The 16,961-nt window shown below is 35.8% G+C and overlaps 2 protein-coding genes across 2 annotated transcripts in view; one reads left to right on the plus strand and one right to left on the minus strand.

Annotated features, from left to right (window-relative positions):
• Nucleotides 1-5,750, plus strand: part of LOC143280905 (RNA-binding protein PNO1-like) — a 6,490-nt gene extending 740 nt beyond the window's left edge. The window contains exons 2-7 of the mRNA XM_076585683.1: nt 1,051-1,200; nt 2,282-2,365; nt 2,928-2,988; nt 3,391-3,508; nt 5,220-5,290; nt 5,627-5,750. Coding sequence (XP_076441798.1) covers nt 1,051-1,200; nt 2,282-2,365; nt 2,928-2,988; nt 3,391-3,508; nt 5,220-5,290; nt 5,627-5,694 — 552 coding nt within the window. The 3' untranslated portion in view covers nt 5,695-5,750. The remainder of the gene's footprint in view (nt 1-1,050; nt 1,201-2,281; nt 2,366-2,927; nt 2,989-3,390; nt 3,509-5,219; nt 5,291-5,626) is intronic.
• A 3,743-nt stretch (nt 5,751-9,493) lies between these two features.
• Nucleotides 9,494-16,667, minus strand: LOC143281587 (uncharacterized). Its single transcript, XM_076586825.1, has 2 exons — nt 16,523-16,667; nt 9,494-12,756 (listed from the first exon to the last, which is right to left on the minus strand). The coding sequence occupies exons 1-2, from the start codon at nt 16,547-16,549 to the stop codon at nt 11,980-11,982; spliced, it is 804 nt and encodes a 267-aa protein (XP_076442940.1). The 5' UTR covers nt 16,550-16,667; the 3' UTR covers nt 9,494-11,979.
• Between the last annotated feature and the right edge of the window lie 294 nt (nt 16,668-16,961).

Raw genomic sequence — 16,961 nt, forward strand, 5'->3', positions numbered from 1 at the left:
TTTATGTAGCCAAATGAACCTGTAATGTGTGTAATATTTTCTCAAATTCTGTAGGCAGAAGTTAGTCTAAAATTAATTGAAAAGGTATTAATCAATCTTTTCCCCTGATTTGTATTATGACATGTTAACAGTAAAAGTTTTATGTGTGCATACATAACATGCTTTGGCTTGTTTAAAAAGAAATTAAAACAAAAAAAGTTGATCAGCTTACAGTGAATTTAGTCTTTATACAGTTGACTTGTGTTGCATAGCAAGATGAAGAACATTTCTTTGTTGTTCTGCTAACAAGCACACACACACAAAAAAGAAAAGTTGAAAAAAATATATGATATATCTATTTGCTGTTTGATTTATGTTTAACAAATTTTGATACAAAGTATCACAACAATAAAAAAAAAAAAAAAAATAAATAAAGAGAAAATTTACATCACAGCAATGAAAAGAAAAACAGTTTGGTAATTTACTGTATAATCATTTGCTATTTTGAAAAAAAAAAGAAAAAAAAAAAAAAAGATAATTGAAACATTCATTCAACAGACACAGTACACAGAGTTTTTTCCCCATCTGAATTATGTCATGTGTTAGTGCATCTGTGTGGAAAGACGCTTTAGACACTGGTAATTGCCAAAAGTATGTAAATAAACTTTTTAAAGGATTTTGTTGTTGTTGTTTTTAAGATGTCATGTGATTGAGAGATTCACACACACACACACACACACACAGTGTGACAAAAGTGATGTCAGTGTATGTAAATCAGCTGCAGTACTAGTAATATATAACAAATGATAAAATCAGTTGAAAGTCGTATACTTAATTTGCAGGTTTGATAATGCATTTTATACTAAAATAAAGACAGCTTATGATTTACTTGGATTATAGTCTTCTGTTTAATGGCTGGATGGAGTGTACATGCGTAGGTGTGTCTTGAGCAATGTTTAAATGTATGGATGCTATATGGTTATAAACAGTACATCATGAGAAAGGGAGAGAAAGTGCTTTTCTGAGTTCTGGTTTGATATTCAGTGATAATGTGAACTGCCCTGTTTGCAGGAAGGGGCACGACAAATGAGAAGAGTGTTTGTTCCTGCCAACAGAAGAACACCACTGCAGCAAAACTGGGCTGCAATTTTCACACCAATTGTAGAACAACTGAAACTTCAAATTAGATTTAACTTGAGAACAAAACATGTTGAAATAAAGGTGAGTGCGTTCTTCAGTTTCATGTCTGTCCACATAGTGTGATTTTAGACAAAAAACTTGAAAATACAACAACAATAAAAAACAAAAAAAAAAACAGTTTGAATGATAACTACATAAATGTCTGTCAGATTTTAGGTAACTCTGTGTGTGTGTGTGTGTGTGTGTGCGTGTGTGCTTGCACACGTGTGTGTGTGTGTTTGTGTGTGTGGTGATTTCACAGAGAAGTTGAATACATGAGTGCACAGAGACTATTCAGTTGGTTATTATATTTTATGTATTTTACTGGTTCATATTATTTCTTTTATATAAAACTTAAAATAACAGTTGTGACTGTGTATGTGGGTGTACAAGTCAAGTTTATTTGTCTGCTTCATTTAATCATTATGAAATATTAGTCACAAAGTGATACTGGATCACTTGTGAACTGAATGATGTCAGTTCTTTGTGGTATTCTTCATTGCAAAAAGCATACATTTTTTGTTTTGGTTTTTGTATGTTTGGGGCCAGCATAATTCTTACATTATATCAACCGTGTTTCAAGATGAACTTGATATGTATGACAACTAGTTGGAACTTGAAGGGAGGAAGGGTAGGTAACAAGGAAACTTGATTACATTAAGTCATTTGGCCTTATGAATATTAATTTACACATCAGGTCAGTGAACAGGGGGAAATGGTTAGTTTTGTCAGGCCAGAAGTGGTTTGAATATTGTGTGTTGATTGGCTTTCATTGTTCCTAGCCACAAACGGTATGGTTGCATTGATTATTGAAAGAGAGCGTAACTGTTCTGGTTTAGTAATTTAGATTCTACTCATGAAGGGCTTTGTTCATTTAAAATATCACTTGTTCCTCATGCAAATTATTTTAGTAATAGTTTAGAATTAAAATTTAAATTGATGTTCTTAGTCTTGTCAAAGTTGTGAAAGACTATGTAAACCATGCTTAATTTTGCTTTGCATTTTTACAAAATGAAATGCTTCATGCTGTTTTCTCTTTAATCATTTGTATTTTGTAACTCATGGTAGAATGTACTGTCATTTATCAAACACATAGACTGAAAATATTGGCCTTTTTTTCTAGACATGTTCGGAAACAACTCTGGCATCAGCCTTGCAGAAGGCAGCTGATTTCGTGAAAGCTTTTGTGCTGGGCTTTGACATCAGCGTGAGTATTGTACATCATCATTCTAGTTTTGTGTAAAACTGGCCTGTTATATAATATACGAACAAGCAAAGTTTCTTCATTCTGAAATATGAAGGTCAAAGGGGATAATAAATAATTGAATGTTTCAGAAAGAAGTCATGGTTTGTCTGAAAAAAATTGCATGGAACAGTTTAAGAAAAAAAAAAGTTATACAGCTACAGCATACTTAATGTTGTCTTTTTAAAAATCATATAGATATGGTACCCTGGCAGTTCTGTAACTTCAGATTTAGAATAATGCATATTAAACCATGAGTTAAATGTTGATCAGTTAGTGGATTAGTTTGACAATTTTGCATTGAAAGCACATTTCCTGAGTTACACAGTTGTAGTGAAACTCCTTTCTATAGCGCTGAACTTAATTCCATGCCTGCTGTGTAGAGTTTATTTCTAGTGCCTATCATTTATTAGTATGATGACTGTTATTACTAGCGCCTATAATATATTGTTATGGTGAAGGCTATATATACCTTTCCAAGCTTTGTAGAGTTTAATTCCATGCCCATGTTTATTTTTCCATGCAGGATGCTCTGGCTCTGGTCCGCTTGGAAGACCTGTACATCGAAAGTTTTGATGTCAAAGATGGTAAGAAGCGGATGTGTGTGTGTGTGTGTGATGCATGCATGCATATTTGTAGTTTTATTCACAAGAATGGCAAGGGTCATACATTGTCAATCTGTGAGGTAGTGTAGAGGTCTGCCATTAGATTATGGGAAATTCTGTCAAGTGGAAATGCATGCTTGGTTGAAGAGGGGCAAAGCCTAAAATTTTGTGTGATAGTGTTGAAGCGTTAATGTTACATACTTTTTAAGTTGTTCAGACAAAATTAAAAAGAGGATAATGCATAAGAAGGTGTATCATGTTGCTCAGTCATTCTTTTTTTTTTTCTGTAATAAGATGTGTGACTAAGACCTATTTTATTGGATTAGTTATGTAGAGATCTTTGCTTTGATTAATATATTAATCATGGTTTTGTTCATTGTGCAGTCAAAACTTTGAAAGGGGACCATTTGGGCAGAGCCATTGGTCGTCTGGCTGGAAAAGGTGGCAAGACCAAGTTTTCCATAGAGAACAGCACGAAGACCAGAATTGTTCTGGCTGACAGGTTAGTATTTGAGGCTTTATAGACACAGATTTCATTCAGCAATGATGCTGGGTTTTTTTGGTTGTATTTTGTTGTTGTCATTGATTAGGTAATAATTCTTGTTGGCTTGTTTTTGATATTAACGACTGGTGTAAAATTTCTTTTTTTGTTAAAGTTCAGAATTATCTTGAAAACACTGAATAGTGTTCTAGCATATATATCTCTGGTCTTTAACCTCTAGGCTGCCTATATAACGAGAAAACTCATTATCGCAAGCATGTATGCTTCGCTGCCACAATGACGAGATAACTTGTCATCGAAATATTCAGACTTTTCCCTGCTTTGCATTCAGTTCGTTGACAAAAATGCTGGTAGCTTTAGCTTGTGGAATCTTTCTAGATCCTATTAATAGCTAGAAACACCATCAGTGTCATGAGGCAGTCCTTTATTTGAACGTTTTGGTTGGGTTACTGGCCGCAGTGTTTGCCTGACTCCTCTCCTCGCTCACTCAGCAAAATGTCGGACTGACGCTGTGCTCAAGACATGTGATCGTGGTGAACTAAATCAACCAGGATTGCTTGCTTTAGTTGATGCTCAGAAAGAACTGAAGCATAAATTTGAAGAATGTGATGAACATTTATAGGACGATTTGGTAGAAAATAAAGGGAGCAATCAAGAGAATGGCCAAGATACGACTATCATTGAGCGATGCCAGAAAGTGACTGAATTATTAGCAGGACAGGGTGTGAGCGATTTTTTTGGCACTCAGCCAGTGCCATCTGATGAGAACTGGATAAAGTGACCGTGTGAGAGGGGTGAAGAGGAGGGGATAGAGACTGAGGGGGCATGGCCTCACATCCATATTATCACTTGGAGAAGTCACAATGCATTGTGTATCTATCTCTTTTTTAATTTTTTAAAAATTGTGGTTGTTCTAGTATGATTTTTGTGTGTGCAGATATCCATTTGTCCAGAAAATATGATATTTTAGTGCAAATTACCTGACTAATGTTTGTAATAAACAAGTTGAAAATGTGACAAAAAAACAAAACACTGATTTCAAAACAACAGCATGTCACTAAAAATATATAAAATGGGAAAAAATATATAAAATGGGAAAACATCATGTGTTTTGTGTTCTTTATTCATTTACCTTTCACTTTCAGAAAATATATACTTTTATGGGTCTTTCTCCAATAACAAGGAGCACATAATTTTTTGAAAACTTATACCCGTTTTTTGTGGAAAAAACCCTGGCAAATAGATTTCACTTAAATCTTATTTTCCTGGCAGCGAAAGGGTTAATATTTGTAAATATGGGACGTTTTATGTAGTTCATATTTTTTTCTTTTCAGCTCCTGTTGTATTCACTTTCAGCTACATTGCCTTTAAGCATCTAATTCTGGCATTGTACAGGGGAAAAAAACATTACAAAGGAACTTATCCATTTGATATGCCAAATACTATTTGTTCATATGCTTTATGCAAATACCATATTCACATTAACTTGAGGGTTAGATTTCTTTCTGTGCAGACATGATGCGATCAGTATATATTATTAGTCCTTGGAATTTGTGTTTGGTACATTTTATTTCTTGGAATTTGTCTTTGGTACACACTTCATATGAATCTGTGTATTTATCAGCTCAGGTTAATTATTTGTGGAGGAAAATTTTATTTATGAGCATTTTTTTGTTTTCACAAATTATTTTTGTCTTTTATTATTTTTCAGCAAAGTCCACATTCTTGGGGCTTATCACAGCATCCAGGTTGCGAGGAGAGCCATATGCCAACTGATCATGGGTAGGTTCTATTTATCTTGATTTATGATCATATATCGTTGAAATCGTCACTGTCAATATTCTGAAATATGTAGTCTTTACAATGTTGATGGACTTAGACCCATGCAGTGTAGGTGCAGCAGAGTATTACTTTTGTAACCTTTGTTTTTGACATGCTTTTGTTGAACAAGAAGTCAGTTTGTCCATTCATTCTGAAATATGTTGTCCTGACATCTGAATGAATTTTCCTTGATCCTTCCCAATTGATTAAATATGTCAATGATTTTAAGGTCTTAGGTGCTTGATATAACACAACTGAAATCTTCCGACACTAACATTACTTTTGTTTCTTTCATAGGAACGCCACCTGCCAAAATATACGGAAAGCTTCGGGTCCTGCAGTCAAGTGGAGCCTCAAGAGTGTAGATAACCGCAAACAAAATGGTTGTTTTGATGACTTTGTAAATACCAGTGATCTGTGATCTGTCAGAGTTTGTGGTTTATGCAAGTGCCTGTGCTGATGGAGAGATTGCTAAATGTGAAGTGATTCTGTTCAATTATTTATGGTTGTGGGCTCATGGAGGGGGGGGGGGGGGGGGCCTTGGGGGGAGGAAGAAGAAAAAAGAAATATATATATAATAATACAACCATCATTACATGGTAATACATAAATGAACATAAAAATGAATACACAGTCCAGAAGTGTTAATGAGTGACTACTATTATTTTCTTGGGCAGTTTAAAAAAGATAATGGTCATGATAAGTGTCATGCTATTATGTCCAAAGAAAGTGTCAGAGAAAACATGTCAGATTCTTTCAGAAAATATAGACTGAGAGATCCATAAGACCAGACATAATTATGAGACAGGAAACAATGATGGAAAGAAAATTCATTTCATTGAGTAGGTGTTAGTGGGAGGAATCGGGTGTTTGGGGTTGTCAGGAACTGTTTTGAGAGCATTACTAATCAGGTGCAGATGACGTGCTGCTGTCAACAACAGAATAAGATTACAAAATAAATTGGACCAGCTGTGGGTATTGCTTGCAGTGGGGGCATAAAATCACAGACAGAACTAAAGTCGTCACATTTACATAAAGCGACCCTGCCAAAATACCGTGGTTTTTTTTTTTTCCCATGTGGTCATTACTGCATAGAAATGGTGGACAGAAAAGTGGAAGTTTTCACTTTGCTGAAGACAACTTAAACCAAACCAGGGAACAAAGCAGCACATGCCTTTTATTATTAGAGAAGTGACTGTGATTGGGGGATGGGTGGGTTTGTAGAGCCAGTTGTATTTTGGATTTGTCTTCTGAAACCCTCCATGCACCAATAGGGGTCACAGGCTAATCAGAATCTTCAAAATCTTGAGACTTTTCCCCTTTTTGACACCCTGCAGTTTATATGATACCCACTCTTCTCTGTCACCTGAAAATAAACGCACAAACACATATATACACAATATAAGAACAAAAAGCCTCATACATAGATCGATGACTGGTCATAACAGATTTCTCAACACTTGCACCATACACACATCACAAAAACAGAAAATGTTTATGTTACTGATTTATTCATTGAAGTAAATGATACACCCTCCATGATCAGTAATGAAGAATGGCCTTTATGCAAATATATTGATTGAAAATAAAGGTAAATTGGTATTTTAAAAACAATGTTTTCTCACACTTCATATTATCCATCTGACAAAAGTTATTTAAAACACAAATACTCAAAAAAACATATGACATCACAAATGAACGTGTTACAGAACCAGGATTCTCTCTCTGATAAAAATATGAGAAAGACAAGACCAGTGAGACAAAGTATCTAATTGAATGTTTTTTGAAGGCAAGATAAGGGAAAAAATTTCTACAGGTCTGCATTGAGCAGTCTGGCACTTTCTCAAACATTAATACTATATCACTGACAAAGCCACCAATTCATGGGACAGGAGATTTTTTTTTCGAAAATGATGATTCATTTTATGGTAATTTTGCCTCAAGACTTTCTTTTTCTTAAATCATTTATCTGTCTTCAGATTTAGATTTTGAATCTTTTATACAAAGGATTTTGGCTTTTCATGACATGTAAACAGAAACAAGACTGCCTGGTCTATGTATAAAGATCCATGTTTGTTACATAGATGAAACAAAACTGGTTTAAAATGACATCAGTTTTTCGTTGGAACAAAGCTATTTGGTTCATATTAAAATATGTAGAAAGAACATAATTTTCTGATTGAAATTAAACATACAAGTAGAGCAAAGTTATCTGGCTTATACTGAAATTTATCATATTAATGGGAAAAAAAAAATGGTTTACTTTGAGGTGAAATATATCATAGTGATTAAACAAAGGTGTCTAGTTTATTATGAAATCTGTTGTTTTCATGAAATATATACAAAAGGTTTTCTGATATGCAAACAGAATGAAGCTGTTCACTTTATAAAAAATATTTTTGTTATATTGATGAAAAAAAGTTGTTTACTTTGTAATGAAATCTATCATAGTTGCTTTATGAAATTATTTTTGTTATATTGATGAAAATACGATTGTCTGACTACACTTGAAGCATTTAAGCCAATCATAGAAAAGAAGCTGTCACCTTTCTGATAAAACCAGTTGCATAAATGTCAATGCACGTAAAACACGTTCTTAAACAAAAAGAGGGGGGGGGGGGGGAACCTCACAGAAAAGTGAAAATGTATACTATCCCTGAATCACAAATCAGCCATTTATTATGGGTAATTCTGGCTTAAAGTCCATTCTGCTGCAGTAGTGTGGTCAGAAAAACAGACCGCCAAACTGTGCAAAAAAACAACAAACAAACAAAAAAAGAACATACACCCCCCATGCAAGCCTACCTTAGGCACACAGTTCCCAATCAAGTTTGACAGATACCAAATAAAATGTAAACAGGCCTGCTGGTTAATACATCATGTCCTCATAAGTGTCAAGAAAACTGCTTAAGCTGATACAAGTCATGAAATGGATGACTGAATCATTTAGCAGTTTTTACAGATGGAGGAGGCTGGTTGCCAAATGTTTGATGTCCCCATGGTCTGAATGACTGCATGATAGACAGATGTGCTCATATCCCACATGCATATTTAATTGTTATGCTTTGTCCGACAAGCATATGTATGTGAAATCTATGTTAGATTATGAATTCACTTGCCCATTTCAGTTTTGCATGAGGCAAGCGCATAACTTTGTAAAGTCTCACAGATTCTTCATTCTTCACCAGATATAATAGTGATTCAACAACTTTTTGAACAGATTCTTTTGTCAACCACTGATTTAGGTGCTAAAACTTGAAAATTCAGAAAGGAAAAGACACTAGTTTGCACAAAACATGCAGTGATGTTAAAACAACCCAAGGGAGATAAGTTGGTAATTTGAGTTGATCATAAATTTAGTTGCACAGAAAAAATTAACGGACAGTTCTTTAACTGGGTGAAAGGAGAATGTAGTTTTGTAGAATAACATGCGTGCCACATAAAAAAGGAAATCATTATGAAACCTTACTTTTCTCTCTCTCCGTTTTGTTGTTGTTTTGTTTTGTTTTGACCTTGGCAGTACAAAAACTGTCGATATAATTTCATAGTTCTTTCCCAGTCTCTAGTCATGGCGTTTGGTTTAGTCTCTTTGAGAAATACAGAAAGCATGTAACTCTCAGGTCATGAAAAAATACTGACCTTATAACACCATTAAGTTATTCGATTTACAGCTTTCTTTAGTAGATGTACACATAATGGTTCACCACTGATAAGTTTTTAAGTCAAGAAGCCATCAGCTAGGGGTAAATACAAATTGTAATGAAGGTTGGTTTATCAGTGCCTTTACCTATCACATTTGTTTTTCAGTGGATGCTAAGTCATTACAGGCTCAACATGCACCCATGAGAACCTGTACTTCTGCATGGGTGTGTGCCAGTCATGACAGCTGCATCTGCAGCAAACAGCAAGTGTTTAAAATAAACCATGCACTTTTGTCCGTCAACTCTATTTTATTCAGTAAATCATTAATCTAATGTACAGGTCCAGTAAGTTTGATTGAGAGTATGATTACTCTTTGAAACTGATAAAACATTGTGAAATCCATTGCAAAACTATTGGCACTCATGGCTGAATGGTGATTATTATTTACACTTACTGACTGACTGTGTTATAAAGGGGAAAAAAAGACATCATAAATCTTTTTTTTTTTTTTTTTTTTTGAATTGTACATAGCAAACTCACTGTTCATCAAAATGACTTAATCACTGGTATGTACAGTGATGGCCTAGAAATAAAGCGTCCGGCTTGGAAGCAAGCTAGAGAATCTGAATGCACTGGTTCAAATCCCAGCAGAGTTGCCAGTATTTTCCCCCCCTCCACTAGACCTTGATGAGACCTTCGGATGAGATGATAAACCGAGGTCCCGTGTGCAGCATGCACTTAGCACACATTCTTGTTCTTGTTGGTTATAGTCCAGCCGACCGCATAGGGCCATATCAGGACTGTCAAACTACACAAATGCTCAACCACATCAACACAAAACCATCACATCTACAAAAAAAAAAAGCACAAAGACAAACCCACAAAACACAGTTCATGACACAGACAGTATCCCAACCATTTAGCTCCTTATGGCAAACAAGACTAGACTATCCTGAGGATGCTAGCCCTTCCGCTTAATTTATCATCCCCAGATTACAAAAAATCGTAAAAAAGAAGGAAAAAACAACAACCTTACTTCAAAGTCAAACAAAAGACATATAAAAAAAAAAGGCCATATAGGCAAATAACACTGCAGAATTGGCAGCTAGTGCCCATCCTAGTGTTTATATCTCACTACCTAATCGCCAGAGCAAAACGGTACAGATGGTACATCACAGACTGTGGAAAAGAGAAAAAAAAAAAAAAAGTACCAAAGTCTGCTGAAAAAAGAAAGGGAAGGCAGAAAAAGGAGATAACAGTGAAGAAAGAAAAAAAAAGGCAGAAACAAAGAGTGATAGAAAAGAGGAAATTTCTAGCACAGAATTTCCAGAAGGCGGGGATCTTAGCGCACATAAAAGAACCCACGGCAACAAAAGTTGTCTCAGGCAAAATTCTGTAGAAAAAATTCTGCTTACAATAGGAAAACAAAAAACTGCAGGCAGTAAAAAATACAAAAAAAGAAAAGAAAAGGGTGGTGCTCTCAGTGTGGCGACACATTCTCCCTGGGGAGAGCAGCCCGAATTTCACACAGAGAAATCTAAAAGAGTAATAAAATAATATAATACAGTATCTTTATGATAAAGAACAGTTTGATTGCAGTTATCAGTTACCTCAGTCACACACTAATCAGTCATCACTTTTGCTTTGCAATATCTGCATAACATGATCACAATGACAGATCAGTCACAATGAATTTATTTTGAAGTTAATCCATCACAAAGTTAACCTTTTTTTTCAGATCTGACAGTCTATGCACCACCATTGTACTAATGTAAATAATCTGCAATACATAGTGAAATAGCTATTTACTTTACCAATAATGTCTTGCGTTGGTAATATTTCATTACCACTACTTATGTATGTTTATATGCAGACATTCACTTTTAATACTAGACAACACATACAAGCATAAAACTGAAAAGAGACAGTCCATCACTCCATGTAAACATAAGATTTTCAACTGGCTTACAAACCTGAGAACAAAGTTCTGTCCTGTAAGATCTGAATCATCTGAATTATGTCTGAATTTGAACCAATTCATGGAAATAACTCACCTGATTCTGACATTTAGATACAGACAACCTATAAAAAAAAAAAAAGAAAGAAAGAAGAAGAACGATACAGAATCTGCAGACCAAAGAAAAGTATCATTATGCCTGATAAAATGACACACTGCAAAGGGGACTGAAAAGTTATACATATACCATCATATGTTAAGCAAAATAATAATAAAAATGAAATAAATAAAACCTATGACAAAATCCCACACAGCTTACAAACACAGGTAAATATATTTTCTCTTTCTTTGAATTTCAAAATAAAAATTGAAGAAAAGAACAACTCATGGCTAATGTTTACATGATTATTAAGCATCAGTAGACTTTGTGACATCACTTGTATTATAACTTCTATGAACATTCTAATACCAATATAGCTCAAGGGATAAATAAAAAAAGAAAGAAAAAAAGTATATATAGGCAGTTCTATGGAGAAACCCATAATAAAAAGGAACAATACTCACATCATCTAAATCTAACAGTGAAACACAAACAGCACACATACACACACTGTCACAGAATACCACTGAGAATTGAACATTACAGTCTGAATGACTTTTATGTCTTTCCAACAGCTAAAATCAATCAGTATCAGTAACTCAAGGAGGCATCACTGCGTTCGGACAAATCCATATACACTACACCACATCTGCTAAGCAGATGCCTGACCAGCAGCGTAACCCAATGTGCTTAGTCAGATATAAACACACACACACACACACAAAAACAAGAAAAAAAACCCAACTGTCAGATATATGATCAAACAAAACATCACAATCAAACAACAAAAATGGCTAAAAGCTACTGTACACTCTTTAATTAGTTATCTGGTTTGATTTTTTATTTAACTGACAGACCTAGTGTTGATTCTTGACAATAAATTAATGAATATACTGAACAAAGCAGCAAGGCAAAACCAATGTTTCAAAGTCACTCCCAAACAGTACCTCCTTACATACGGTAGCCTTTTATCACAGTGGAAGATTGAAACCAGATGTACAAAGGATCAGCAGGAAAGAGACTGACACTATTCACTTTTGGGGTACTGCGCGTCAATGGAGTGTGAAACTGAACTCTGCTCGTCTCCCCTTCATGTTTAGTGGCACTAACATCTGACCCACTTCCCTGGCGCATTCGCACTTTGTGACTGCCGTCACTGCTGTTTAGCAGGTGGGCCACCTTCTCTGGAGATGGTGACTTGAAATTCCCAGCCACCATGGGAAGGGAAGAGTCGGTGAAGGATGAGCGTTCCAGCGGTTCTACTCCAGAGATTTCCACTTCTGTGTCGTCCATGGTGAGATCCTGACAGCAGAAACTGGGCTGGTTGCAGATCATATTCAGAGTCAAGCAGTACCCCCGAGTGGGAATCTTGAATCCCAACTTTGGCACAAAACCGCTGAGAGCAGCTGAACGCGGGGCGCACAGCACCACGTACACGTTGGTAGGCCCAAGGGCTGCATCACTGGACAGCACCTGCTCTGCAACCAGGTGACGAAACAGTGCCTGTTTGGATGTCCTCAGGGGAACATTGTCTGCTTCAGGGCATATGTGTGGGAGTTTGATGACGTAAGATTCTTTGGGTGTGACAGAGGAGCTGCCAAACAAAATCAAGGCCTGCTGGATCTCGGGGCAGATCTCAAAGGCTGTCAGGATCTCACTGAACACCTGGTCCAAACTGGAGATCACAGTCTTGGCTTTGTTGTGTGACTGATGAGCCTTGCCGTTACCCTGAAATTAAATATCTGAATTTAGGCGCACTGTTCAGTAATACTGATATATGTCAAAATGTATATTCATGGCCTCTTAAAATCTTGTCTGACATCTATTGCTCTAAGGTCAGAATGTTACTCCATCTGTCTATGGGTCAGTAATGGATGTGATTTTCTCTTACTTAAACAAGACATGCATACAATTTCTTGTACATTCTGACATGCTCTAAAATATATACTAAAAATCTTGATTAGAAATAGTATGTTGAAAATGATAATTGATATTTTATTTTTTGATGGAAAGTAACAGATCTTTGTTGGTAACACTTCTGTTGCACAAACTGTAATGCTGATCACCTTTGATGCACATTTAAAGCACACAGACATACACATAATGACATAACAATAATAATGATAACAATAATGGATACTTATATAGCACACACTATCCAGCAATCTGCTCTAGGTGCTTTACAAAACACCTTTGTTTACATAACAGATTACATCAATGTTACATACACACATAAAAATGTGACCAACCAACCACACACACACACACACACACACACACAGAGAGAGTCATAAAATGATAGATTTAATACTTTCATTATATTATAGTTCCAATATTAGATACTCACAGAATCACAGAAATGTTTGGCTATAGGCTAAAAGCCTTTTGCCCTCATAATCAGTGTCCATTTATGTGCTTTTGGATCACTTGTTGTGAACAGACCCTTGTTTAAATCTGGTATAGTGTATACTATATTTATCTACAGCTCAATAAAGATTTAACTCTGTGGAAAATACATGGTTCTTAAACTTTTTGTCAATGTGATTTTTGAAGGCGTTTACCGATGGTGCATTGATGGTGTCATAGGAAAGGTTATTCCAAAGATTTATGATACGGTTAGTAAAGAACTTGCGGAACTGGTTAGTTACGAAATTAGTTTTGTTTATTTTGAAGTTGTGCCCTCGAGTTTTATCATAGTTAGCCATAGTAAACAAGGAAGAGGTGGTGCAAGGATCATAAATATTGTGCAAGATCTTATATACTTCAATGAGATCACCTCTTAATCTTCTAAACTCTAGGCTAGGCATATTAAAAAGAGCCAGGCGCTCCTCATAACTAAGATCACGAGTACTATTAGTAGTACTAGTTATACACTTGGTAAATCTGCGTTGAACTCCTTCAATCATATTTATGTGCTTTTTAAGGTAAGGGCACCATACTGAGTTTCCATATTCAATAATGGGTCTAACCAGAGCTTTGAACAACGGAATCATAATTTCAGGAGATTTATTATAGTTCTCACAAGAAGACCAGAAATTTGACTTCCCTTTTTCACTATATTATTTATATGTGCCTCAAAGCTTAGTTCTGGATCCATCGTGATCCCTAAATCTCTTTCCGCTGTTGTACTATCCATTGTTCGAGTTACCCCCTTTTCCTGTATCGTGTACTGATACTGTGGATTATTCTTTCCAAGGTGCAGAACTTTGCATTTCTCGCTGTTAAATTGCAACAGCCAAGTATTTGTCCATTTAACCAGATTATGTATACACATTTGCAAGTGATCTCTATCTTCTATATTTCGGATGGCAGAGTAAGCCTTGGTGTCGTCTGCAAAAAAATTTACTTTACAATCTACCTCACCAGGCATATCATTTATAAAGTATATGAACAAGGTTGGGCCAAGAACATGACCTTGTGGTACACCACTAGTTACCCTAACCTTTGATGATTTACTACTATTTACACTTACAAACTGTGATCTTCCATTTAGAAAGTCTCTGATCCACAATAGTAGCTTGCCTTTTATCCCATAGCCTCCTAGTTTATTCATGAGTCTGTGATGAGGAACTGTATCGAAAGCTTTCCTTAGATCAAGGTAGACTGCATCGACTGGTACCTTCTGATCTAGCATGACTAACCAATCTTGTAATGTAACAAGTAGTTGAGTAACACGCGAGCGCCCTCTGGTAAATCCAAACTGTTCTCTAGATAACAGATCATGTTTGGTTAAATGTTGGCAGAGAGCGTCTCGAATAAAACCCACAAAAACTTTACAGACAACTGATGTTAGACTGACTGGACGATAGTTACCTGCAGAATTCTTGTTACCTTTCTTGAAGATATGTCGTACTTCTGCTTCTTTCCAAGCTTTTGGTATTTCACCCTTATCTTGTGTTCTATCAAACAAGATCTTAAGTGGGTGAGCAATAACTTCAGCAAGCTCTATTAATACTTGTGACTCGTGGGTGTATTTCATCAGGTCCTGGGGACTTCGATGGGTTTAGGCTCTTTAGAGCTTTTTTCATCTGTTCAACTGTGACCTCCACATTGGAAATTTCAGTAACCTCTGTCTTACATGATAACTCTGGAACATTTACTTTACTCTCCTCGTTAAAAACACTAGCAAAAAGTCTGTTTAGCACAGCTGCTTTTTCTGAGTCATTTTGTGTTAAGGTACCATCTTCCTTTAATAGATTAGCAATTTGTTCTCTTGGCAGAGTTTTACTTGCAACATAACGGAAGAATCCTTTTGGATTATGCTTAGATTCTTTAGCTAATTTAATTTCCTTAGCTTTCACGTTTTTTCTGGACTCCCATGTTACCTGGTTTCTAGCATGTGCATACATTTTATAGTTCTCACTAGTGGGATATTTCTTATATTTTTTAAAGGCTCTACGCTTTTGATGAATTTTATCTAAAAGTGACTGGGGAATGGGGTCACGTCTTTGTTTATTGGAGGGTCCTTGTTTGAATGATTTTTTTTTTGAATAAATTTGTTCATGGACTTTATTATTACATCATGAATAAGTTCCCAGGTTTCATCCACAGATGTCTCATTTGTCAAAAGGTCATCCCAGTTAATCTCACCTACGTAATGCTTCATGCCTTCGTAATCTCCTTTATCTAGTTGATATTTCACAGAGTGACCAGATGGATGTTCCCACTTGATCTGAACATCAAAGTAGAGGGCAGAATGGTGGATCTTCCCTAGAGGGGGCCAGTAATCCAAAGTGTAGACATTTTCATAAGAGTAAACAACAGATCTAGCACATTAGGTTTTTGTAAACCTCTATAATGAGTGGGCTCGGAAGCCATTTGTACAATGTAATTTTGTTAAACACAATCCAAAAATTTCGTAGCTGGATGGTCCTCATTTTTACAACTTATCACATTTTGCCAGTCAATTTCTGGATAATTAAAATCTCCAGTTTTTAAAAGTGTTAAATACATAGTTTATTAGTTTAATTACACTAGCATGATCCTCATAATCCAAGTTGGGGGATCTGTACACTACTCCAAAAATGATGTGCTCGTTACTACCAGGTAATGATATTTTACAAAAAAATCAAAGGAGAAAAGATCCTTTCAATTTCTACAATCCTGGACACCTCCCACCCTTCCCGCACGAACAGACTGACACCCCTTCCCTTGTTGTTTGTAAAACCTGTATAACCAGGAAGTACAAAATTTTCAATTTTAACCTTTCAGTTTTTTGGTAATACTTCAGTTAAAGCAATAATATCAAAGTTGTGTATGTTACACAGTACTCGCTTGTAACAGGGACAGAATCATGAGAATGATTAGAATTGATCGAGGTTATGAAGAAGGCATGTACACTCTCGGGGGGAGAGGGAGGGGTAGTGGAGAGAAGGAGAGAGAGACAGGCAGGCAGCCATAGACAAAGATAATAGCATGATATGGTGCGTGAGAGATCGAGAGAATCTGAGAAAGAGGAGTGGCAACGTTTTGTCCCTTCTGTTTCGGTGCTCACCTGTGGATTTGTTTCGCTGACAGCCATCTGCTGTTTAAGAATGTCGAATTGTAGAGGTATTTGATTTCTCTCATACAGGAGATGCTTGATCACTTCATTAATTAACGAAGCTCGAGTGTGTGATTGAAGTCCCCCATCAAATACGAAGTCGAACTGCTTTGAACAACCCGCCATGATGTCAAAGTGACGTCATATCCTTCTGGTTTGGATTGTTGCCCCTCGATTGTTGCACGTGTGCTGTTCTTTTATTTCCGTGAAAAACAACGCATTCACGCGCTTTTGTACATTCAAAAGTTTTGAAACTCAGTCAGTTGATGCACAGAACTGAGACGATTTTGAGAATTTAGATGCTCTTAATCCTCTATTAAAATTGCATGTTATGAGCATATATATATATATATTATATATATATATATATATATATATTTTTTTTTTTTTT

The sequence above is a fragment of the Babylonia areolata genome, chromosome 4, assembly GCF_041734735.1.
Source record: "Babylonia areolata isolate BAREFJ2019XMU chromosome 4, ASM4173473v1, whole genome shotgun sequence".
In the NCBI taxonomy this organism is placed as follows: domain Eukaryota; kingdom Metazoa; phylum Mollusca; class Gastropoda; order Neogastropoda; family Buccinidae; genus Babylonia; species Babylonia areolata.